A 23,414-nucleotide genomic window follows, 5' to 3' on the forward strand; every position below is an offset into this window, starting at 1 on the left:
CTGCCTCCGGGATGGCTCCGGCTCTTTCCTGCAATGCCCATTTTCACAGGGTGTTCACTGTTCTCAAACACCACCGGAGCAGGGCTTCCGAGGGTGCGGTCCTTGCAGGGGGTGGGCCTGACACCTCTTCTCTGGACAGATGGACCCCCATTCCTGGCGCTCCCCTGCTGGGGAGGGGAAGAGCTGAACTTTTCCCAACAGGGGATCGGCCTGCCCTTCCAACCCCTTTTTTTCTTTTTTGGACCCTTCATTGGTGAAGACTCTGCTGGCCCAAAGAGAGCCTCCGTGACCCAACTCCAGGCCTGGCACCCGCCCGCCCTCACCCTGACATTCTTCCCCTCCCTCCGTCTAGCTTCTCCTTCCCTTGGCTCCCCCTTCCTTCCTCTTTTCTCTCTACACCCTCTCGACCTTCTTCCTCTCACCGGGCCTCCGACTTCCCCCTGAATCTGCTCCTTGGTCTTTCTCTACTTCCTCTTCCCTCCCTTGGTGCCAGGCTGTGGCTCAGGGTCCCGGCCGCTCCCCCACTCTTCTGCGGCGGTTGACAACGCGTGTGGAACTCAGCCGTACTGCCCGAGAGGCCCAGGCCCCCAGAGCCACAGGGGAATCTGTTCACCTCCACTGCAGGAACCTTCAGGGGCCCAAGGGATGCCAGATGCCCCCACCTGCCTTTGTTTCCACGGTGTTGGGGTGCGGGCAGAGTCTGCCCCGGGAGGAGCCATAGGATACCAGGCTATTGCCTGAAACTGCCCCTTTGCTGAAAGACAAAGGCCTGCTCAAGAAGCCCTCTTTCTTGTTCACAGGGAGGAAGGCTGAGGCTCAGAGAATCGAGATTAGGGCGCAGCTCCCTGCCTCAGCGTGTAGGACTTTCTGCAGCCCTGAGGCTCTCCGGGTCAGATGGCATGGTTCAGGAGTCCAGAGGGGCCTAAGCCCCAACTTTCTAGGACCCTAGTGTTTCATTCCCTCCAAAAGGCTGGCCGACGAACACGTCGTGGGTAATGCGTCCCATCAGAGGCGGGTAGCGGGGGGAGAGGTCGGCCCAAGGCGTGGGGCCCTAGACTGCAGTTCCGCGTAGTGTGCTTTCTGGCCGTGTGGGACCCGCTGACCCTGCAGTCACAGGATAGCAACGGTGGGGCTGGGGCAGGGACAGAAGATTTAGCCTACTGTGCCTGCCTGTCCCTGACTTGCTTTGTGTCCTCGGTATCCCCATCCGTGAGGGGTGAAAGGTCCCTCCAGTCCCCAGGGGCAGCCTGGCATCCTCCGTGTTAGGAAGGGTAGAAGGAAGGTTCCTGGAGGGGTGGTGCTGGCCCCCTGGGACTTTGGGAGGTGGATGGCCACGGGAAGGGAGCCCTGGGGCAGACCCCTCCAATTTAGCTCGGAGCCCAGGGGGCATGGGGAGAGACGTGTTACCACTTGGGCTCTGAGCAAGGAGTCGTCCCAGAGCAGGGGATGCAGGGATTCTGACCTACCCCAGTCGTCTCCCTCCCAGAGATGCGGAGATGTGGGGTTGGTCAAGCCTGCAGCCCCACTATGATCCCCAGTACGACTGGGATTCCCAAGGTGCCCATCTCCCTCAAACATGAGAGGCCTGGGCCCCTCTTCCCATCACCCGACTGCCCTGCCTCCCAGCTCTAGGGAGGGTTGGAGCCCTCTTGGGGGCAGGAGGGACAGGGGTCCAACTGAGGAAGGGGAGAGGGCACCTGGGCACGCGTGGTCCCCGGAAAGTGGTCCCGGGGGGGAACCCCCGCCCGCAGACACCCCTGCCTGTGAAGGATGTAAAAAAAAAAAAAAACAAAAAAACAAAAAAACTTGTTCTGCCTTTTTGTCTCCCCTCCCCCTCTGCCCGCCCCATGGCCCCCCCAGACTGCCTGCGTGTCGGCTGCGCACCCAGTAAGTGGCTTCCCTCTTCTTCTGCAGAGCCCCCAGGGGCCTGAGATGCTGAACGCTGGGGATCTGGGGAGGGACGCAGGGACGGAGGGGGGAGGAGAGCCTTCCTCACTAGCTTGTGTGGGGGTTGGACTGTGGGTATGGGGAGGGGCGCAGGCATGAGGGTGGGGGGCATGGCTGTGGAGGGCAGAACGGGCCCCATGACGCTGAAGAGTTGGGGGAGGGCTCTGGGTCAGCATGTTCCCTAGGTCTGAGAAAAGGAAAGCCAGGAAACCTTATCATCTCAAGTCCTCAGGAGGGTGGGGGCAAAGATTTGGTGGCACCTGTGGGAGGACCGTCCACCACCCTCTGGCCGGAAGAAGCCAGAGAGGAGCTGGGACATCCCACTGCATCTCCAGAGGTGGCCACAAGGGGGAGGGCGAGGCATGCAAGAAAGAAGATGGGGCTGGGGAGCAGGGTCCTGGCTTCAAGTTCAGCCCTCCACAGCTCCTGCGGCGGGTGGGGGCCGAGTTTCTGCCGAGTTTGGGGTGCACTCAGAGCGGGCGGGGAGGCTCTCAGCTGGGGTGAGATGGAGAGCAGGTGTGGACATTTCTGAGCATCCCACCGTCTCCGAGAGAGTGTTTCTGTGTGGTGTGCCCTGATGTCATGCAAGAGGGCACAGGAGTGCGGCAGATGCTGGCAGAGGGGCGGTGTGTGCTCAGCGTGTCTGTGCGTATGTTTGGTCCCTGTGCACGCATGTGTGGTTAACCCTGTCCCCGCTGGCCTCTGCACTGGGGGGGCCAGTGCTGATCTGGGCGTGCCGAACGACGTAGCATCATTCTACAGAAAAACACATTTTGCCTGGGGATCGGATAATCCCAGTCTTGAATAAACGGTCATCATTCCTAAGAAATATTCCCCTCTCTGGCCACGTCGGCCGTGCGTGTGGTCGCATGTCCAGGTGTGTGGCGTTAACCAGCTGTGTCCAGGAGGGTCCCACGGCGTCCCTCCGTGGATGGGGGAGCTGTGTGTCTGCGCGAAGGCTTCCCTGCCAGCAACAGAGCTGTGGGTGCAGACTCACATGGGGGCAGGGTAATGCTCTGTATTTTTTGGAAATTATAGGTCTATGCCTATAGGCTGGGAATGTCACTGCTGGCTACACACCTTGACATTGAAGTTCCTTAGAAGACTTGGAAAGAAAATGTTGGTTATAGGTTTGAGTGTCTGTGTGCAGGGCCTTGGGGCACCAGTCTAGAGGCACCTTTCCCGTCACCCTCGATTCCAGTGACGCCCTTGGGAGTCGTCCAGAGCGGCAGTACCGTTATCTGGATTTAGGACTGGGTGCGTAACCATCGTGTAGTGTGTGCCCTTGTGTGTGTGGGTGCGTGGCACAGCTGAATAGAAGCCGCAGGCGGTCTGTGTGCACCTGCGCGCACCTGCGCGTGCAGGGCCGAGACTCTGTGTGCTCCGCGCAGCACAGGAAGCCCGACGCGGGCGCGCGGGAGCTCGGGGCTCACTCCCCCCTTGGTGCCACAGGTAAAGGCCCCGAGACACTCTTCGCGGGCCACAAACTCAATGACAACGAGTGGCACACAGTGAGAGTGGTGCGGCGTGGCAAGAGCTTGCAGCTGTCTGTGGACAACGTCACCGTCGAGGGTGAGTGCTCGGAGACCAGGGAGTCGAGCCATCCCTAGCCACCTGTGGATGGCTCTCTTCTCTGTGACAGTGGCTTGGGCCTCCCTTCCTGGGGCAGCATTCTGGCAAGGTACTGCTGGCCTTTCTCCTTGAGGGGTGGTATATTAGGGCAGGGGGCTCCTAGCAGGTGGCACGGGCTTGTGAGTGCTGGACCAGTGAGCCGCCCAGCTCCTCCAGGGCCCGGCTGTCCGCACCCCGCGCCGCGCCCCCATCTCCACCACAGCCCACCGAGGTTCTTGTGTAGAGTGGAGACTCCTGGGGGACCTGAGGCCCAGCCCTGGAAATGCTCCCCCAGTCTGCCTGCCTCATCTCTGTCTCTGGTCCCGAGCAGGACAGATGGCAGGAGCCCATACGCGGCTGGAATTCCATAACATCGAGACGGGCATCATGACGGAGCGCCGCTTCATCTCCGTGGTGCCCTCCAACTTCATCGGGCACCTGAGCGGGCTGGTGTTCAATGGCCAGCCCTACATGGACCAGTGCAAGGACGGCGACATCACCTACTGTGAGCTCAACGCTCGCTTTGGCCTGCGGGCCATCGTGGCCGATCCCGTCACCTTCAAGAGCCGCAGCAGCTACCTGGCGCTCGCCACGCTCCAAGCCTATGCCTCCATGCACCTCTTCTTCCAGTTCAAGACCACGGCCCCCGACGGGCTTCTCCTGTTCAACTCGGGCAACGGCAATGACTTCATTGTCATCGAGCTGGTCAAGGGGTGAGGTGCTGGGCCCACACGGCTGGCGAAGAAGGGCTCCCCTTCCCCTGCTGACCACGACCCGGCCCCCAGCCGCTGGCTGGGATATCCAGTCCCCTTGAACCGCAGCTCGAGGTTCAGGTCCCCAGCCACCGGCCAAGATGGAGAAGCTGCACCCCTTCTTCCATCAGGGTGATCCCAGTTACGGCCTTGCCGGGATTCTCCCAGTTTTATCTGTTTCCTTCTCACTGTCTGGGCTCAGGCGGGGCCTTTCTACAGGCAGAAGGCAGGGCCTGGCCTCTGAGGCCTCTCTTGCCGAGAGGACCCCACCCTAGAGTAGCTCTGTCCTGCCCCGTGAGGGCCTTGCCGTCCCCACAAACCTGTCCCCCAACCAGCTCCACTTCCGCACCTGTCAAGGGAGTTGGCTGCTCCGTGGCCCTCCATCCCCACGTTCTCCCCGTGACGGGAGTCTTCCTGCCATTGGGCTGGGTCCCTCCACTCTGGGGTTTCCCTCTCCATCGCTCTGTCCCGCGGTCCCCGGGGACCCCTGCGAGCCACGGCTCCTCCTTACCCTGCCCTTGCAGTGCCGCCCCCCTCCTTGACCCAGTGTCTCCTCCCCACCGTGGGACAGGTACGTCCACTACGTGTTTGACCTGGGGAATGGCCCGTCCTTGATGAAGGGGAACTCAGACAAACCAGTCAATGACAACCAGTGGCACAACGTGGTGGTGTCCAGGGACCCGGGCAATGTACACACGCTCAAGATTGACTCCCGCACAGTCACGCAGCACTCCAACGGCGCCCGCAACCTCGATCTCAAAGGTGGGGCCTGGGGCCTGTGGAGAAGGCCTGGCCCTAACCCAGAACACCCGCCCCCCCCCAACTCCCCTCGGTCGCAGTGAGCTCTCCCCCTGGGCTCCGGGCCCTGGGATCCTCTCTCTCCCCTTGCTGCCACTGCGGTTTCCATCCTATTCCCATTCTCTGCTGGGTCTAGCCGGGCATTTCCTGTTCTGCTCTCCCTGAAACTGATCTCAACACAGAAAGCCTGGCCGCAGGATGGGCCTCATGGGGACCTTGGGGGCCCTGCTCTAGAGCTGGACTGCTGAAGGCCTCTTGGGCCTCCAAGCTGGAGAAGCTGGCCTTGGCTGAGGGCTGGAAATAGGCTGGAAAGAGAATGGGGAGCTTAGCGTCCTGGCAGGTGCCTCCCCTGGATGGGATGGGAGGGGACAGGTGATAAGGGGAAGAAGGAGTAGTCATGGCGGGGTGGTGGGGGGGCTCCCTGCCTGCTGCCTTGGTCATATACACAGGGCATTGGCTAGGCGAGCTCGTGGGGGCTCTTCGGGGCCTGGGCTGCCCTGGAGTCTCTGTGTCACACCAGGGTCACGCTTCCCAAGGGGCCTTGCGTGTCTTTTGGAATGGGTGCTCCAGGGCACAGGGAAGGAGGAGGAGCCTAGAGCCCAGCCTGGGTGAAGGAACAGGAATGAAGCCAAGGCCTGCAGCTTCTCCAGAGCCCACTGGGGCAACGGAGGCGACCTCCTCCACCAAGCAGCCCTCGGCGCCCTGGGGACCCCTGCGTGTCAGTGTGACTCAGACCATCTGGGCTTGGGGAGGGTCCTCAGAGACCCTCTTGAATTCACCCGCCCCTGAGAGAGGAGGAAATGGGAGCTTCCAGAAGCCAGGAGCAGGAGGCAGAGTTAGAGCTAGAAGCTTGGCGGGCGCCGGCAGTCCCGCCAATCCCCCCAGCTCCCAGAAGGGGGCAACATGTCACAGATAATCCTCGGCCGGCCGGCATCCCCGAGGGGGGCTCTGGGCTGGGCTGGTGTTGTTGGGAGCCAGTGGCGGAGCTCAGTGGCCAGGGGCTGCACGACTTCCAGGGAGCGAGGTGTGATGTGGCTGGGCAGTGGTGTGCGGGGTCGGTCAGGTGTCCCTGAGGAGAACTGCTTCCTGGAGTCGCTCAGAGTCCCCAGGCCCAGACCTAGCTGTTAGGGAAAGGGGAGCTGGGTTGGAGAGGCCCCAAAAAGCTCTGGGAACGGGGAGAAGGGAGGGAGTGGGAGTGGGGCGGATAGGGCCTCCTGGCTCTGAAAGGCCCTGATTACAGGCCGGAACTGGAATCAGATGTGTGGGAGAGAGCACGGAGCTGTTCTTACAGCTGCTGCTCCCCCCCCGGCCCCCCACCGCAAGCCCGCCCTGGGCATCTGGGCTTCTCTGGGAGGGGAGCAGACAGATGGCGGAGTGGAGAAGGAAGGAGGAAGAGGTGGGGGTGGGCTGTGGGATCTCTGCATGGAACCGAGCCTGGGAGGGGATTGCTGCAGGCTGGGAGGACTGGCCAGCCAGATGCTGGGATCCTGCGAGGGGACCGGGGACCCGGATGCCGAGGTTTTGACCCCCCCTCCCTCTGCAGGGGAGTTGTACATCGGTGGTCTGAGCAAGAACATGTTCAGCAACCTGCCCAAGCTGGTGGCCTCCCGGGACGGCTTTCAGGGCTGCCTGGCCTCAGTGGACCTCAATGGACGCCTCCCAGACCTCATCGCCGACGCCCTGCACCGCATCGGGCAGGTGGAGAGGGGCTGTGACGGTGAGTGTAGGGAGGCGGAGTGAGGGGTGACTGCAGGCTCCAGGAGGGCCAAGCTGCAGGGGTGCATCAGGGCTGCCAAGTGCCCCCAGAGCTCTGGGGAAAGGGTACAGGGGGTAGAGGGTCACTTGGCCTTCCCGTTGCCTCTCACCCTGTCCCCTGATCACAGTTCAAGGCCCAGCCTCGTAGTCCCTGAGCACCTGTCTGCCTCGCATGCCCCTGGCAGGATTTGGCCCTTCCAGTCTGGCAGGGCTGAGAGGGGGACATCCCGCCTAGCTCTGCACCTTCCATGCCTCCTGGGGAGGGAGGGGGCTTGGCTGAGTGGGGGGTGTTCCTTCCTCCCGCCTCTTCCAGGCCCCAGCACCACCTGCACCGAAGAGTCCTGTGCCAACCAGGGCGTCTGCCTGCAACAGTGGGACGGCTTCACCTGTGACTGCACCATGACTTCCTATGGAGGCCCTGTCTGCAATGACCGTGAGTGCCTGGGGTGGGGCGGCAGAGGGATGGTGGTGGGGGCATCCTGGCCTAGGCCCAGCCGTGGGGACTGAGTGGGAGGAGGGGGCGGGTCTCCGAGAACCATGCTGCCTGCTTCCTTCTTATCCCTTCCTGCCCCGAGAACCCAAGGGGAGCTGCTGGCTGTTGTCCACTCTTGGAGTCTTCTCTTTCGGGCCATGCAGGATTGTGACTGCTGGGTCTCTGGGGCAATCTGTTGACAGATGGCCTCTCTTCTCGGTCCGAGCTGGTTGGACCCTGCTCCCTTCACCTATAACCAAAGGCATCAGCCTCTGTGTCTCTCCCTGTGAGATGTGGGTGATGGTCTCCCGTGTCTTATTTGTGGCTCCCCTATCCAGGCTATGGTGCAGGATGAGGGACAGGCGTTGACCTGCACCCTCTTTCTGCTGGTGCCCTCGGAAGTGCACAGTGCAAGTCTCTTATTTCCTGCCCAGAGTGGGCCCACTCCCAAGGGGGCAAGCTCAGGAGGTTCCCGGGAGGCGAGGCTCAGCTGGCTTGCCTAGACCCGACTGTGTGGGTCCCTCATCCCCCCCTTCTGCCCCCCACCCCCCGGAGAATCTCAGCTGCTGGTTGATCCTTGGAGCCACAAGGGCACTCCTTCGTGTCCTTGTCTGGTTCTTCTCCTACCCGTCTGGGCATCCGTCTGCCAACTTGCACGCTATTTGAGGCCCCTCCCTGGAGAGGGCAGGGTGGACAGCAGTCTCCACTCCCTCGTGGTTGGTGGTCAGCAGCTGGTGAGAGCTGGGGCAGGCAGTGGGGAGAGGTGACCTCCTACCCGAGGGGGGCTGTGGAGTTTCTCTCGGATGATTGGGCTGGGGGCAGCGGCTGGGGAGCGGGCAGCCTTCTCGGGCATCATCTGAATGGTCTTCCTTGGGGTAGCCCTGTTGAGAGACCAGGGATGCGAAAGTCAGAGGCCCGTGGAAAGACACACACACACACACACACACACACACACACACATACACACACCATGCAGCACGGGGCTTCTTCATTTTCCAAAGATGGAAACTGAAAGCTGGAGGGGTCAGTGGTTTTTTGGGGGGTAGTTAATAGTATATCTGGGCTTAAGACTGGGGTCAGAGAATTTGCCTTCGTGCCAGGCCTTGGAGCCTTTGTCCTCTGGGCCTGAGTCCTGAGTTTCTTACGGGATATATCTGCCTGTTCAGGGCTTGGGTTCTTGGGCAGGCCTTGGCTTTTTCCTTTTCCTGAAATATGTCCTGCCCGTCTCCCTCCGTGTTGTCCTGTGCTCTCAGGCATGGCCCAGCCTGGACAACCTCCACATCCCTCTCCTGTCTCCAGGATTCTCTCATCTGACCGGCTGCTCTCTGTTCCTTCCAAAACCCCCAGATAATGGCCAGCTCAGGGACTCTCGAGCCTGGGCTGTAGGGGAATAAAGACAGGCCCGGGCCTCTTTCTGCCCCGTTCGCTTGCTGTACACAGGCATTCTGCAAATGGTGGTAATTTTGCGGCTTACTAGTAGCAATGCTCGCTGACTGTTTCGTGTTTGGCAGCTTACAAGGCCCTTTGAATTTGTGACGGCCGGAGCATGGAGACCAACCGTCCTGTTTAACTGATGAGGACACCGAGGCCGCATACCCCGAGTCCTAGGGCGCTGGGGGCAGGGTGCAGCCAGGAGCTCGTCCCTCTGTGAGCTCCTGTTGCTCATTTAGGCCTGGGGTGGTGATGCTAAGAGTGGGCATCTCTTGCCTAAGGTACAAGGGATCAAGGTCAAGCAGTGCCGCTGCCCCTTGTCACTACGACACTTCCACACACTGGAGCCTTCTGGAAGCGGGCATAGTGATTGATGGGGGTTTAGGGAGTCACGCCATCTTTTAGCAAGGGTGGGAAGAGGGGCCGGAACAGCTTCTCCAGATCCCAGGCAGGTGGGAGGCAGGGATAGTCCGGCTGGGGATCAGGGGACGTCTTGAGAAGAGTCACCATCCCCGAGCACTGGTCTGTGTGTCTGGCCTGAGCAGAGCCATGCAGGTAAAGAAAAGGTGGGTGCAGCCTGGCAGCCGGCGGGATTCTGACTGCTGTTTCTCCAGATGCCAGTCCTGGGGGACCTTCCAAGAAGGGCAGGGCAGGAACCTGGGGGGTGGGGGGGTCTCTGCCGTTGCCTCCCGAACCATACTTTGCTCTTCTTTGGGGGTGTGCCTCCTAATTCTTAACGCTCAGCTGTTCCTCATTCATACTGCCTCTTTCTGGCTGATCTTGTCTGGGACCCACTGAGGCACAAGGCCAAGCAGCAACCTGGCCGAGAGGCCTGCTCAGTCCACTCTGCCCCTGGGCACCGAGGGAACCTGTACCTGGAGATGGGAAGGAGAGTGGGCATGGCCAAGGTGTCCTCAGAGGGTTGGGGTTGTCTCATGGGGGAGGGACTGGGAAGAGGAGAGGTTTGACCCTTATTCAGGACAGTCCTTCCCAATTTGTGGCCTCAGTTTCTCCATCTGTGACATGGGATGTAAGGGACCTCTGTGTCCCTTCAAAGCTCACTAGTCTGCTCCAGGAAAGCCCATCTCTGCTGGGAGAGAGAGGAAAGTGGGGAGAGAACGAAAAAGAGAATATGAAGTGAGAGAGGAAGGGAAGAGAGAAGGAGGGACACTCGCTGCCATGAAGCTGGGGTTCAGGACCCAGGTGGTCCCATCATGTCCACTGGGGTTCTGTCTTCTAGAGCCTGCCCCTTGCAGGCAGGCGGTGAACCGAGCCTGCCCCTGTCTGTTTCTGGGCTCATCCTCTGGCTCTGTCCTTCTCTGCAGCCTCTGTTGATCTCTTGCACACCTTTCTCTTTTGTGCCCTCTGCTCCCCCTCGCTCCCCAACGTCACCCCCTCGCTCCCAACGTCACCCCCTCCAACTCTCTCCACTTCCCACTCACTGATATTGATTGGCCTCTAGGCGGTTTCCCTTCCTCTCCTTTCACCGCACGGGCTCCTCCCTCCCTCCCTCTAGGACAGTACATCTTCTGCCTGCTCAGAGCTCTGTCAGTCTCTATTCCAGAGCCAGGGACGTAAGAATGGGACAGAGAGGGCAGGAGGACAAGGCTTTGGGGGACCCCAGCCCTGCTTTGCAGGCCGCCATCTCTCCTCCCTCCTGGAGCCCTGTAGCGCCTTGAAGCCTTCTTTTCTGAGGACCCCTTTCTTCCCTTCTGAAGAGCCTGGGGCCTAACTGGAGGGGAGGGGGGCCCAGTTGGCTCACCCCGTGGGGGAGGGGGAGCGGAGCGGCAACACAGGAGCTGTCCCAGGTGCTGACTGCATTCGGCGGGGCACGAAGCACTGTGCCGCTCTTGGTGACAGTTTTTGCTCCAAGATGGAATTCAGAATCAATAATCAGGAGCCAGCCCCCTCCTCCCTGGGTGCCCCCATTCTCTCTCCCCTTTCTCACGTCACCTCCCCTTTCCTTTTACCCATTCTTTACCACCTCTCCTCCCCGCTCTACTACATTATTTCTTTGACTCCTTCCAGGTCCATCTCCGCCTCCCTCCCTTTCCCTTTCTCTACCTTCTGTCTCTCCAACCACCTCCCACCCTGCCCCCCCCCCCCACCTTTCCCTGAGCCTAGCCCAGCCCAGATTGATGTGGGTACAGAGGTCACTTCCAGACGAAGGGAAGGGAGCCTCTCTGCACTTACCTCTTGGGCTACCCTTTCTAGAGGTCCCCAAAACTCTGGGGAGGGGGTAGACCCTAGTGGAGCGGCACCTAGATGAAGCGGCTTCCTCAGCTGAACATAAGTGACCCACGAAGGGTTTTGTCCTAAGTGGGACGGGTGTCCTGGCAACTCCGTGGAGGGAGAGGTTGAGGCTGGGGGAGGGCCCGCAGGGGGAGTCCAGAGGAAGGATTGGGGGGAGTCCAGCGGTGGTGTGCAGGGGGTGGGGGAACATCCTTTGGGGGAGGTGGGGAGAAGACCCCATGCACATGTGACATGTCTTTCTCTCGAGTACCTCTGAGGCGCTGGGTCATTATTTTTGGAGGGTAGGGTGAGAGGAGGTGTCTGTGTGTATGTCGGCTGTTCATCACTTGTGGCCAGACATGCATGTGTGGGCGCATGTGGGCCTCTGTGCATGTGTACACTCCGTGCCCCTCCCCTGTGCTGAGTGTGAGTCCGTGGGCCAGTGTCTATGAGCACATGTATGCATGTATGTGTCTGAGTCTCTGTGTGCCTGCGCGCTCCCCGGTGCCTGTATGGGCACGTGGGTGTCTCCATACCCGTCCACATCCTAGCGAGCACGTGTGTTCCGAGGGGTGCGTGCAGAGGTGGCCGTGGCCACATCGCTGCGCGCTGGACCAGAGAGCACTACTGGGGTTCGTCCAGGTGCGGGGGAAGGGAAGGAGGAGGAAGAGAGCTGCCTCTCCTGCTAGTCTCGGTCCTGTTCAATTATTCAGCAGGGCCCCTTCTCTGGAGCGGGCGGGAGGGGAGCGCGCGCCCGGGCGCGGGGGAGGGGCGGGGCGCGCGCAGAGGAGAGGCGAGCGCCTAGCTGGCTAGCCAGGTGCCGTGCGGCGGAGCTGCCCAGCGCCGCCCGCAGATCGGGAGCCGCTCCGGTCCCTCTGCCCTGCCCCCTCCTCCTCCCGCGCTCCCTCTCCCCTCCCCTCTCCACTCCTCTCCTTTCCTCCCTCCCTGTCTCCCTCCCTCCCTCTCCCTTCCAGCCCTCAGCCTCTGCAGCAACACTCCGCTGCCTCCATCTCTCCGCCGGAATCTCGCAGGCTCGCGCCTTTCCTCCGCTCAGCCCCGCTCCCCTCCTCTCCGCTCCCCTCCTCTCCTGCCTTCATTCCCCCCTCACCCGGATTTGCTTCCCTCCTCCCTTCTCCCGTCCCCCCCCCCCCCACCTCGGCCGCTCCCTCCTTTCCCCCGGCCTCCGTCGGGCGGCAGCGGCAGCAGCGGCGCGGCCGGCCCCAGCCTCCGTCGGTCTCCCGCTTCTCCCCTCCAGTCCCCCTCCCCCGGCTCGGTTTTTCCGCAGGATTTCCCCCGCTCTCCCATCTCTGCTTGGCCCCCGCGCCTCCCCTGCCTCTCCACCCGGCACCATGCCCCCTCCCCCGGGCGCTCCCCCGGGTTTCTGACGGCCCTCTGCGCCGCTCCGACCCCGCCGGGATGCGGGCAGACCCTTAGCTCCTCGAGATGGACCCAGGCGTCCTGGACCTTGGCGTTGCCGCTCCGCGGACCTCGGATTCCCCGGCGGGATCCAGTTGATTTCGTTGGCTCCGGACCGAGGCTTGGGCTCTGGTTTTCCTTCTCTTCACCCCCTACCCCCCCTCCCGGGGCTCGGAGCCGGAGGGGGGCTTCGCGGGGCTGCGCAGCCCCGCGTCCCCGCCCCCGGCCATGGGGCTGTGAGGCGGCCGCCCCCGGGCCGAAATGCCCCCCGGGGGGAGCGGGCCGGGGGGGTGCCCGCGCCGCCCCCCCGCCCTGGCCGGGCCCCTGACGCCGCCGCCGCCACCTCTGCTGCCGCTGCTGCTGCTGCTGCTGTTTCTGGGGGCGGCCGAGGGGGCCCGGGTCTCCTCCAGCCTCAGCACCACCCACCACGTCCACCACTTCCACAGCAAGCACGGCACCGTGCCCATCGCCATCAACCGCATGCCCTTCCTCACCCGCGGCGGGCACGGTAAGTGGCGCTGCCGTGGCCGGCCGGACCCCCCCACCCCCCCTTCCCGGGCCTCCCTTGCGCGCGGCCCTGGCCTCGAGGGCCGCACCCCGGCTTGTGCGCGCCAAGCCCGGCCCCTCCGCTTTGCGGGCCCGCGCTCCCTCACCTACCATCTCCGGCTCCCATCTTCTCAGCCCCACCCTCGCCCTCCACCGGCCCCTTCCTTCATCGCCCTCTGCTCTGCCTCCATCACTCATTTCTTGCCTCACCTTCACCTCCTTCTTCCCATCTCGGGTTTGTGATCACCTTCCTGTTTCCGCTCCCGTCACCTCCCCATCGCTGTCCTTTCATCCTCTGTCCCTACCCCGTCTCTCTTCCTCACCATCTCCTCCATCTCTGCCCCTTCCCATCTCTCCAGACGTCTTACCTTCCCCGCTGCCTCTCCCTACCTTCCCATGGCTGCTCCAACATCTCGTACCGGGGTTCTTATCTGTGTCCCCTCATCTGTCCCATCTGTCATCTCTGCCTCTGACATGTGCCATCTCTTCCTCTTTCACCTCTCCATGTCCCTCTCTGTTTTCGCCTGTGTCTCTCCAGCAACCTTCCCTTCTCCCCCTACCCCACCACTATCCTTCCATCACCTGCCAAACAGATGGCTCTCCTCCACCGTCCCAGCCCTCGCCCGGTCTCCTGTCTCCTTCGCATGTCCCTTTGTCGCTGCCGTACCTCCACCTCTGACCCCCAGCATCTCTCCCCTCCGCAGCTCATTGCTTGGAGCTAAGAGTCCCCCATCCTGGGCTCCCCATCACCTTCCAACCCAGGCTCCCTGTAATCTCCCAGCCCATCTCCCCATCGCCCCTCATCCTAGTCTCTCCCTCACCTCCATTCCAGTCTCCCTATCACCCCATCACCCCCACTCTGGGCTCCCCATCACCCCCGCCCAGTCTCGCCATCGCCCCTCGTAGTGGTCCTCTCTCACTTTCCACTGTCTCAACCCCTCGTAACCTTCCATCTCAAAACCTACTTCAGATCTTCCCTCTCAGACCTCATCACCCTCCATTTCCAACCTCTATCCCCTCTTGCTTCCAGCCTGGATCACCTCCCGTCTCAGGCCCCTCATCCCTTCATAGCTTCAGCCCCAAGGTTCTCTCTATGCCATTTCTGACTTTGTACCTGTCGCCTTCCATCCCTGTGCTCCCTGGTCTCTGTGGCCTATCACTTTGCATCCCCACAGCCCACACCTTCTGTCTGTGCACTTGCTATCCCTTCTGCATTGGGCCGTCTTTCCACGTCACCTTGTTTCCATGCCAGACCCCATCACCTCCCATCTCAGTCCCTGCACATTCCACCTCAGACCCCCGTCACCTCCCATCCCAGAGGCCCCATCGCCTCCCATTTTAGTCTACTCATCATTTCCCTTCCCTGTACGCGGCCATCACTTTCCACAGGGAACCCCCGTCACTTCCCCTCTCTGTACCTCCTTCGCCTCCTAGACCTGCCCCCCCCCCCCCCCCCCGTCACCTCTCATCTCGACTCCCATGGTGTCCTGACACCTCCAAGCTCCCATCACCTTTTATCTGGACTCTCCTGGGCGCTCATCACTGTGCTCTCACTCTGTACCCTTGTTGCCTCCCATTTCTGTGCTTCCTTCACTTCCCATTTCTGCCCATCCATCACCTCTCGTGTCTTTCTTTCTTTCTTTCTTTTTTTGACTCCACTTTCCTTCCTCCCTCTTCTTCCATGCTTAGATCTTCCTCACTTCCCAGCCGTGCCTCTCTGGGCCTACAGGGTCTGCGCTCACGTCTGCCTTCCCAGTCCTGCTGCACACCTGTCCATCCTTGCCTCCCGACCTTTGCCCCCATGTCCTTTCCAATCATCTCACCCCATTTCTACTCTCCCCTACTTTGTCTTAACTCATTTTTCATGCTTCTGTGCTGTCTTTTTCCACTTCCCAAGTGTGACCCCTTCCCACCCCCTCTCCATTGCTTTCTCCTCTCTTCCCCAGCACAGTGTCCCTCCGCTCATCTCTGTCCCTGTCCCAGTGGGGGTCCTCTCTGTAGAGCACTCTCTCTTCTCCCTTCCTCCACGTTCCCAGCCCACACCTTCTCTGGCTCTTGACTCCCTTTTTCTCCCCCATGAGCTCTCTGGCCCTCTGCCTCCTCTCTCCTCTTCATTGTCCCTTCTGGCTCCCCAGAGGCCCAGTGTTGCTCCCAAAGGGGCCCTAGAGGACATGGTTGTTCTGGGCACTGAGGTGAGGCATGGAGGGGTGAGATACAGAGGCGGAGGCAGGAATATTGGAGGAGAGTGTCTGGGGGGGGCAGGGCCAGAGGTGAAAGAGGAAGGGACCAAGAGAGGAGCTGGCCTAGGGGAGGTGAGCAGATTGGAAGGAGGGACCTTCCTTGGCGCTGAGTGGCACAGGGAGGCTCAGCGAGGGAGCTCGAGTCGGGATGAAAAGAGCTGGGAGAACAGGAGAGAAAATGGAGGAGAGAACATGGGAGGGGTGTGTGTGTGTGTGTGTGTGTGTGTGTGTGTGTGTGTATGGAATGTCAGTGTTGGGGTTGCCTCAGAGATGGCCACCCCCTCGCTGTGTTGAGAAGAACAGCCCCATGAGGGCTAATGGCTGCCCCGTGCCACATGGCAACAGAGGAAGGCGGCTGGAGGGCGCCGTGGGACAGGGATGGAAGGTGGTGGGAGCCGGAAGGGAGGGGCCCGGAAGGGTCAGGCAGGTGAGGGAGGGGAGAGGGTCAAAGGGCAGCTAGAAGAGGTCAGAGAATGCCATCTGTTCTGGCTGGCCTCCGCCTCCGCTGACCTTAGTCATGAGGAGAGGTGAAGTGACAGGCTTCTCTTGGGGCCCCAGGGTTGGCTAGAGGAAGAGACCAGCTTGGGAGAGTTTTCTGGCAAGGGGAGGGGAGATCCTTCCTCTCTGCCCCAACATCTCCCTAGCTACCCCCCCCCCCCCCTCCAATGAGGGAGCCTCTCCTTCTGCACTGGCTTCTCCATGTCCCTTCTCCTGGCTTCTCCCTTTTCCCTCCCTTCCCTCCTTCTCTTCACTCTTTCCTCCTCTTACCTTCCATCCCCCCAAGCCTCCTGTTACATAATATCCCCACTGACCTGCCAGACACCCATCGACACCCCTGCACCTGATGTCGGTCTGGCCACGAGAGTGGGGGGGACTAGTACACCTGGCTCCTAAAAATGTCCCAAGGGGGTGACATTCTTCTGGTCCTTGACCCCGATTTTGGCTTTGGAGCCTTTCAGCCCCTGCGACCTTTATTTCTGCCTCATTTCTGAGTCAGTGGCTTCCAGGGTTCTGGGTTCATCACTCCAGCTTGCTTCTCAAGGGGGCTGGCATTGATCTTGGTTCTGAAAATGGGTGTGTTAACTTGGGTTTCTAACTGGATGGTCATGGCCAAGGATGGGCACAGGAATTGAGGGGAGATTGCTCTGGGATTCTAGATCAAGAGAGCTGAGCCCAGGGCTATGGATCCGTGGGGGACCCCTGGGTTGTGGAGAGCCATGTACAGAGTCGGCATGGGCTATGGGCACCCAGGACCATGGCTTTTCTGGATTGTACAGGAGTTTTTGCCTCTCATGCTTCTGGGTCTACCAGAGGTTTTTGTCATGGCTTCTGTTGCTGCGGGGAGGGTCTGCACGTGTAATTTCAACCACAGGGACATCACCTCATGGCGGGTTTTTGTTGTTGTTGTTTGTTTTTACATGGAATGAGTTTACTGTGTGGGTCTGTGTTAGCTAACCATTATTAATGGATGGTGGCGTTCTCTAATGCAGGTGTGTGCGAACTCCATGGAACATTCTTGATCATTTAGTGTTTTACTGGGATCCATGAATTTTGGGGTCCAGGAGGCCCAGATGATGTCGGGTGTGGACAGAAGGTGCCAGCGCTGGGCCGTTGGTGGTGGGCACCAGGGCCCGGGGCACCTTGCGTGTGGCCAGAGGCTCTCTTGCTTTGGGCTTCAGGGTTGGATGATCCCCCCCTTCTCCTCCCCCACTGCCAGGCACTATGAGGCTCACTAGCTACATGGGGAGGTCAAATACAGTGGGTCTGGGCCATCCTGGAGTAACATTCTGGGCCTTGGCTTAGGCCCCTCCCCCGGAGCCCTTTTTGGAACCTTTCAGAGGTTCTGGATGCCAGTGTGGTGTTCCGGGCTCCTGGTCCTCACGCCCCAGGGAGTCTGGTGGCCAGGGCCGTGGAGGCCAGCTTGTAGGGGTGGGGTGGGGGGAGAGGCCCCTCCCCACTCACAGGGAGGTACCTGGGCCAGGGGCCCCACCCGCTGCCTGCCGGCTGCCCCCTCCCCCCACACCAGGCGGAAGCGCCCTGCTGGGGGGAGAAATGTCTCCCCGGGGTAATTACTGCTGTCCCAGTCCAATAAGCCATTCAACCTGGTCGGTGCCAGTCGCGTCCCTCCACCCGATTCCCCCACAGTGTAATCACCGCCCTTAGGCTTTACCAGGCCCGCCCCGCCCGGCGTAATGAAGCGGCCGCGGTGTTAGTGGGTAATAAACCCCGCGGGGAGCCGGGCTGGGCCGGCCCGGCTGGGGACTGGGGCGGGGGGCGGGGTGCCCTTTGGCCTCGGGGGCGGGGACGGGCGCCGGTTCGAGGCCAGTCTTTGTGCGCTCCCATGTTTGCCGGCTGCCTCGCGTCTCCGCCGCCTGCCTCCCCACGCCGGGGCTTTGTGTGCGGCTGGGTGTGTCATCGCCGGTGTGTGGGTGTGGGGCCTGGGACGGGGCTGCTCGGCGCGGGTGGTGGCCTCTGTTCCGGGAGGCCCGGCTGCGGCCCCTCTGGGCTCAGGCAGGGTTGTCTCCACGGGGAGGCGCAGTCTGGGTTCCTGGGGTGGGGAGGCTGGGAGGCCTGGGAGGCTTGGGAGCAGGCCCCAGGGACATGGGGTTTGGCAGGTCTGAGGGACCAAGCAGCCCAGTGATCCCCTCCTGCGCCTGACCTCGGGGGCTCTGGGGCCGGTGAGGCGAAGAGGCTGTGGCCTCTGGTCAGGGAGGCAGGGAGGGGGGCTCTGGGGGGGGGGGTCCAGCCATCTCCCTTCCCCTGGCCCTCCCCACCCCCCAAATTTGGACTTGCAGCTTGTGAGTGGAGGGGGAAGGGAGGACCCTGGGTATTACGGTTGCCATGGAAACAGCCGGTTTTCCAGAGTGCTGCAGTGTCGGGAGTGGAGAGGCCTACTGTGCTCCTGGCCGGCAGGCCCAGCCCCTCTTCCCCGCAAGCCACCCGGCCTGGGGGGTGGGTGTGCCTCACTGTGTACCCCACCTCCCACCAGCTCTCCTTCCTAATCCTGCCCCCCCAAGAGCCTCCAGCCCCCCCCACACCATAAAGGATACCGGGTCTGGGGGCAGGGGGTGGAGCCAAGCTCCCCCTGTCTGGGGGGTACTCGGAGTGGTTCTTTCCTGCCTGCTGTGCTCTGCCCTGGGGCCCGGGGTCAGCTCTCCTCTCTGGCCGGGGTCACCTCTCCTCTCCGGCCGGCTCTGGGAAGATGGAGGGCACTGATGACAAGTGCTCTGGAGAACTGCTCCGGCTCCCCCCACCCCCAGCCCCGAACCCCTGCGGGCCTCGCTGCCTCTCAGGGACCCAGGCAGCAGGCTTTTCTTTCGGCCTCAGCTCCGTCCTGGGCCTGCAGGTGGTGCAGACGCCCCCTTCCTCCAAGGCCCTCGGAGTCTAGTCTCCTTCCGGGGCTCAGGAGCTTCCTCGGGTAGAGCCCCCTCATCCCCGATGGTCCAAGCTGCCCTGGGGCTCCTAGTCCCTGTGGTGAGAGGCCCTCATGGTGCTGGAGGGGTCTGGCCTTAGTGTTAGCAGCTGGGATGCCATCTTGGGGGAGCAGGTTTGCCGGCCTCCGAAGTGTCTCAGGCCTCAGGCCTCAGGCCCGTCTTGGGCTTGGCTTCCCCAGCTCCCAGCTCCCTAACCCCAGGGGCCTTTCCATCCCACCTGAAGGCCCCACTTGCTTCTCAGCCTGCTTCAGGCTTTCGCCCTCAGGCCCCACCTGCCTTTGTCTCGGCTTAACCCCTCTCCCCCAAGAAGTGCTTTGAGAGGAGTCGTTAGTGGCTAATTATTTAATTAAGCATTTTATGAATCTCATCTGCTCCATTTATGTTCTAAAGAATGCAAGATTGTTCTCCTCCTTCTCTGAAGGCACCAGAGTACTAGTCCTCTTGGCTTCCCAGACAAGGCTCCTTTCCCGGAAACTGGGTGACCAGCACCCAACCCCCACCCCAGCCATCGGTCTGCTCCTACCCCCCCACCCCACCCCCAGGGAGCCCAGTCAGCCGCAGGAGGGAACATGGCGACTAATGGGGTTTATTTTGGGGCTGAGATCGTTAGGGACCTCACACCCGCCCCCGGCAGCCGGATGGAGGAGACTGAGAGGGGGAGGGAGGGTGGGGTGGGGGAGGGCAGGGAGAAGGAGCCTTCATCTCTGGCTTCCATTCTCCCACTTTCTCTCACCTACACCCTTCTCCGTCCCTCTCTGTCCATCTGTCTCTCTGCCTCCTTCCTCCTCTGGCTGTCAGTCTCTATTCCATACCACCGCCCTCCCCTAGCCCCAATACCTGTCTCTTTGCCGGGTAAGGCTTCAGGCACCCCGTCTTTTGGGACCCTGACAGCCCCCTAATTGGGAGCAGAAGCAAGGAGTCCTGGGGCAAACTGGGACCAAGATTTCCAGAGGGGCTTGGGAGGGAACGGGGGCAGGTGGTGGAAGGGTGCCAAGCTGTGGGGTGTGAGTCAGAGCTGAACACAGCCCCTGCGCCTCCCGCCATCGCCTGGGGCTCCTTTCGCCTTGTGCTGGCCCAGCTTGGCCCCACAGAAGGACACACCTCCGATCAGTCACCTCTGCTAGTGCGGGGAGACTTCGAGCTGGTAGAGCCCAGCCCCCCTGTCCCCCAGGGCCTACCTGCTCTCCATACACTTCTTGGTCCCCTTGCAGCCTCTCTCTGGGCTCTCTCTCTGTGTCACTCTCTCGCTTGCCTCCCTGTGTTGCTGTAATTAAAGCTAGAATTCTTGATGAGGCAGCTACATCTGTCTGCGCGCGTGCACGGGCTCTCACCGGGCACCCGCCCGCCAACTGTTCCTGAGGACTGCAGGGCCTGGCGGCTGGTGTGGGCATCACAGCCCTCGCCCGGGGGCCCTGTGCTCCGGGGGGCAGCCCCGAAGACCTGCCAAATTCGCTCGCCTGAAGTCACATCTCTCTTTCTCCCTTCTCTCTGCAGCTGGGACCACATACATCTTTGGGAAGGGGGGAGCGCTCATCACCTACACGTGGCCCCCCAATGACCGGCCCAGCACGAGGATGGACCGCCTGGCCGTGGGCTTCAGCACACACCAGCGCAGTGCGGTGCTGGTGCGGGTGGACAGTGCCTCCGGCCTTGGAGACTACTTGCAACTTCACATCGTAAGGATCCAGGGCCCTGGCCCCCGCCTGCCCCCCGCGCCCCTGCCCCCACTCCCGGTCTTCGCACCCCAGATCTTCTTGGTCCCCTCATGGTCATGGGATCAGCACCTCGAATCTTCCCTCATGTGTTCCCCCAGTTCCTGGAGGTCCCTCTGCATGGCTCCCTTCCTGTTGTGCTTCCCCAGGGACCCCTGGCTGGTTGGAAGCTCCGCAGCTCCCCAACCCCTGACTCCGGATGTGTCTTCTGACCTTCCTGGACACAGGGCCTCCTTGAGCCTTCCGGGCCATTCTCCTGCAGCCCATGAAGCCTCCCCACATGGTGACTGCTCTGGGCCACTGCCTGCTCACTTCTAGACCACCCGGGGCGGCCTCCTGTGCCCTGCCTGGATTTTCACTCGGCTTCTTCATACCTCCGGGCCCCAGCATGGTCCATGCCTGCCCCCGCACCTTGCTCGGAAATCTGGCCGCTGCCTGTGCTCTGCCCTTAACCTCTGCTCCCATGACCTTTGCCCTCCCGGCGGCCCCTTTACCTCGCCTCCCCTGTAACCCATCTGGCCATGCTCACTCCTCTCTGACCTCTCGGCCCAGGGCCACATCCCCACCCGGAGCCCCCGTCCCGCTTGGCTCGGCCCGCTCCCCACCTCAGCTCTGCTGCTTGCCCGTGCCTCCTTCTGGGCCTCCCACCAAGCCTGCGCCTATCTGCCCTACTCGCCTGGCCCCCCTACACGTCATACCCCCTCTCGCTCTACCTGCCATACCCACCGTTCTTGCCATACCCCGCGCCCTCCATATCCCTACCTGTCATACCCCCCTGCCTACCATACCCCTACCTGCCATAACCGCTACCCGCCATACACCCCCACCTGTCATGTCCCCCAACCCTCCATACCCCCTACCCGCCAAACCCCCTACCTGCCATACCCCCTTACCCAACATAACCCCCTCCGCCAGACTGCCCCTACCCACCATACTTCCCTACTCGGCATACCAAACCCCGACCCCCCTTACCATATTCATGGCTCCTCTCAGTTTTCATCCTAACTCTGGCCTTCAGGCAACTCCTTTTCCTCTTTGACCCTTTCCACATCTCTGGTCCTACCCCACACCCTTCCCAGTGGCCTCTGGCCTTGCTCTGTTTCATTTCTATGCTTAGCCTCTCCCCTGTCTCCTTTCCATGGTCTTACCCCCTGGGCCTCTGACCTCCATCTTCAATCCCACCTGTAAGCCCCCTGCTGCCTGCATCCCCCACGCTGACCCTGGCCAGGACCCTCCTGAGTGGGGGGTCGAGCAGGGTGGCCAGGCTCTATGTGCTAGAAAGATCTGGGTGGGGGGCCCTGGGCTTTACGAGGAAGCATGTTTGGGCTCTTGCCCTCCCCATCTGACTGGACCACGGCAACTGGCCCCTTCGAGCACATCAGCTTGTCCAGGGTCCCCCTGCGCAGCCCTCTCCCAACAGCAGGGAGCAAAGGAAGGAGGCGTGAAATGTCCCGTGGGCTGAGTGGAGCTGGAGTGGGAGTGACAGCCGCTGGGCACTGGACTGGGGAAGCTAGGCAGAGCCATGTGTAGGGAAGGGGTGCAGAGGGGCGAGTCACCTGGAAGGTTCGTACCTGTGTGAGCAGGACAGTGTCTCCGGCTGAATGTGAGACCGTGGCTGTGGACTGTGTGTGGTGTGTGGGGCTGGGTGCATACCGATGGTATCAGGAGTGACAGTGGGACCTCGGGGGATGGTGGAGGACAGGCTCACCTCAGATCACGTGTGTCGCTGCTCGCGTGCCTTCCCCGGGAGAGTGGTATTTGCTGTTACTGGGGTCTCCTGACCCTGTGGCAGGTGTGGCTGTGTCCATGGCCTTGTCAGTGAGCGAGGACTGTATTCTCTCGCCGGCTGGGCGTGACTTTGGAGCTGATGGCCTGGGTTTGAGTCTCAACTCTGCCGCTCCCTTGCTCTGTCCTGGTGCAGTCACTACCCCCCACCCCCGCCCTGAGCCTCAGCATCCTCATCTGCGGAGTGTTCCGGTAACCTGGATGGTGAAAGGACAAGAGGGAGTTTGGGAGGTTCTGGGGAGATTGTGTGTGTCAAGCCCCTGGGGACACGGCCCAGCGACAGGAAGCACGGTCAGCCCGTGCCCCATCATCAGGGACTCCAGATCTGCCCGTGCTCTGGGTCTGCCTCACTGGCCACTCCTGCGTGTCTTTGTGCCTGCGAGGTTAGGAGTTGGGGCTCCCCAGCACCGAGGAGACAGCATAGGGGCTTGAGGTGCAGGGAGAAAGGACCCCCTTTTCTCCCCCAGCGGTTCCCCCAAGCCTCACCTGACTCAGTGTTATGGAGGAATGAGGGCTGATGCCTGGTGCTGCAGAGGGCAGGGGTGGGGCGCCCGGCGAGAGCAGGGGCCCTGGAGGAAGTGTGGGAGCCCCGGGAGAACCCACCTCTGAGAGCGGTGCGGGGCCCAGACAGGACTGAAGCCTCTGGGGTCCGCCCCCGAGCCCCTCCTCTCCTGGTGACAGACCAGCTCCCGCCGCAGCGTCATTCACAGCTCTCAGAGAGCGGGGAGGCGGCCGCAAAATAAGAGAAAAGCAATTTGACGTTTCTAATAAAGCGTCGCTCCACTTTGCCAAATTAATTTTGACTCCCATAATTATTTGCTGTAGGAGCGGCTGCGTTCTCCCCACCGCCGCCTAATGAGGTAATTGGGGAATTAGGAATTAATGACTTTAACAGAAGTGACAACTGACTTCACGTCGGGAGCAGCTCTGGGAGCTGCCTCTCCCCCGGAGCGTATGGCTCTGAGCTCGGCTGCCTCCTAGGAAACCCGGGTGTCCTGCCTTCCAGTTGCCCCGGCCAGCACCCCCAGCACCCCAGCTCCCAGGTGGCCTCTGCTCCTTGACCACCATCCCCGCCTGGCCTGAGCCTTACGGGGGAGAAACCCTCGGAGGTGACCAAGGGGCTGCTGCTATTCTGGGCGATGTTACTGCTAAAAATAGTCTGGAGGAGCATCGGCTGTTTCCCTCCTGTGTGTGGGGAGCATGTGATCACCCCGTTTCCCTGGGATGTTGTCAGTCTGTGGGTGGTAGGTGCGTGGGGCTTGTGAGTACTCTGTTAGGCGAGC

General features: G+C 61.7%; 1 protein-coding gene across 34 annotated transcripts in view; it reads left to right on the forward strand.

Moving 5' to 3' along the window:
• NRXN2 (neurexin 2) overlaps window positions 1–23,414 on the forward strand; it is a 104,741-nt gene that overhangs the window by 56,905 nt on the left and 24,422 nt on the right. For 12 of the 34 annotated variants that reach the window (XM_046015174.1, XM_046015151.1, XM_046015169.1 and 9 more), the window contains 7 exons: window positions 1,861–1,887; window positions 3,400–3,519; window positions 3,890–4,271; window positions 4,882–5,072; window positions 6,652–6,825; window positions 7,177–7,296; window positions 20,129–20,310. In XM_046015174.1, the coding sequence (XP_045871130.1) occupies window positions 1,861–1,887; window positions 3,400–3,519; window positions 3,890–4,271; window positions 4,882–5,072; window positions 6,652–6,825; window positions 7,177–7,296; window positions 20,129–20,310 (1,196 nt within the window). Of the gene's footprint in view, window positions 1–1,860; window positions 1,888–3,390; window positions 3,520–3,889; window positions 4,272–4,881; window positions 5,073–6,651; window positions 6,826–7,176; window positions 7,297–11,807; window positions 12,923–20,128; window positions 20,311–23,414 lie in introns of those variants that run through there. The other 22 variants (XM_046015173.1, XM_046015147.1, XM_046015168.1 and 19 more) reach the window with 5 other exon arrangements.

Source organism: Meles meles, chromosome 8 (genome assembly GCF_922984935.1).
Source record: "Meles meles chromosome 8, mMelMel3.1 paternal haplotype, whole genome shotgun sequence".
Taxonomy (NCBI): Eukaryota; Metazoa; Chordata; class Mammalia; order Carnivora; family Mustelidae; genus Meles; species Meles meles.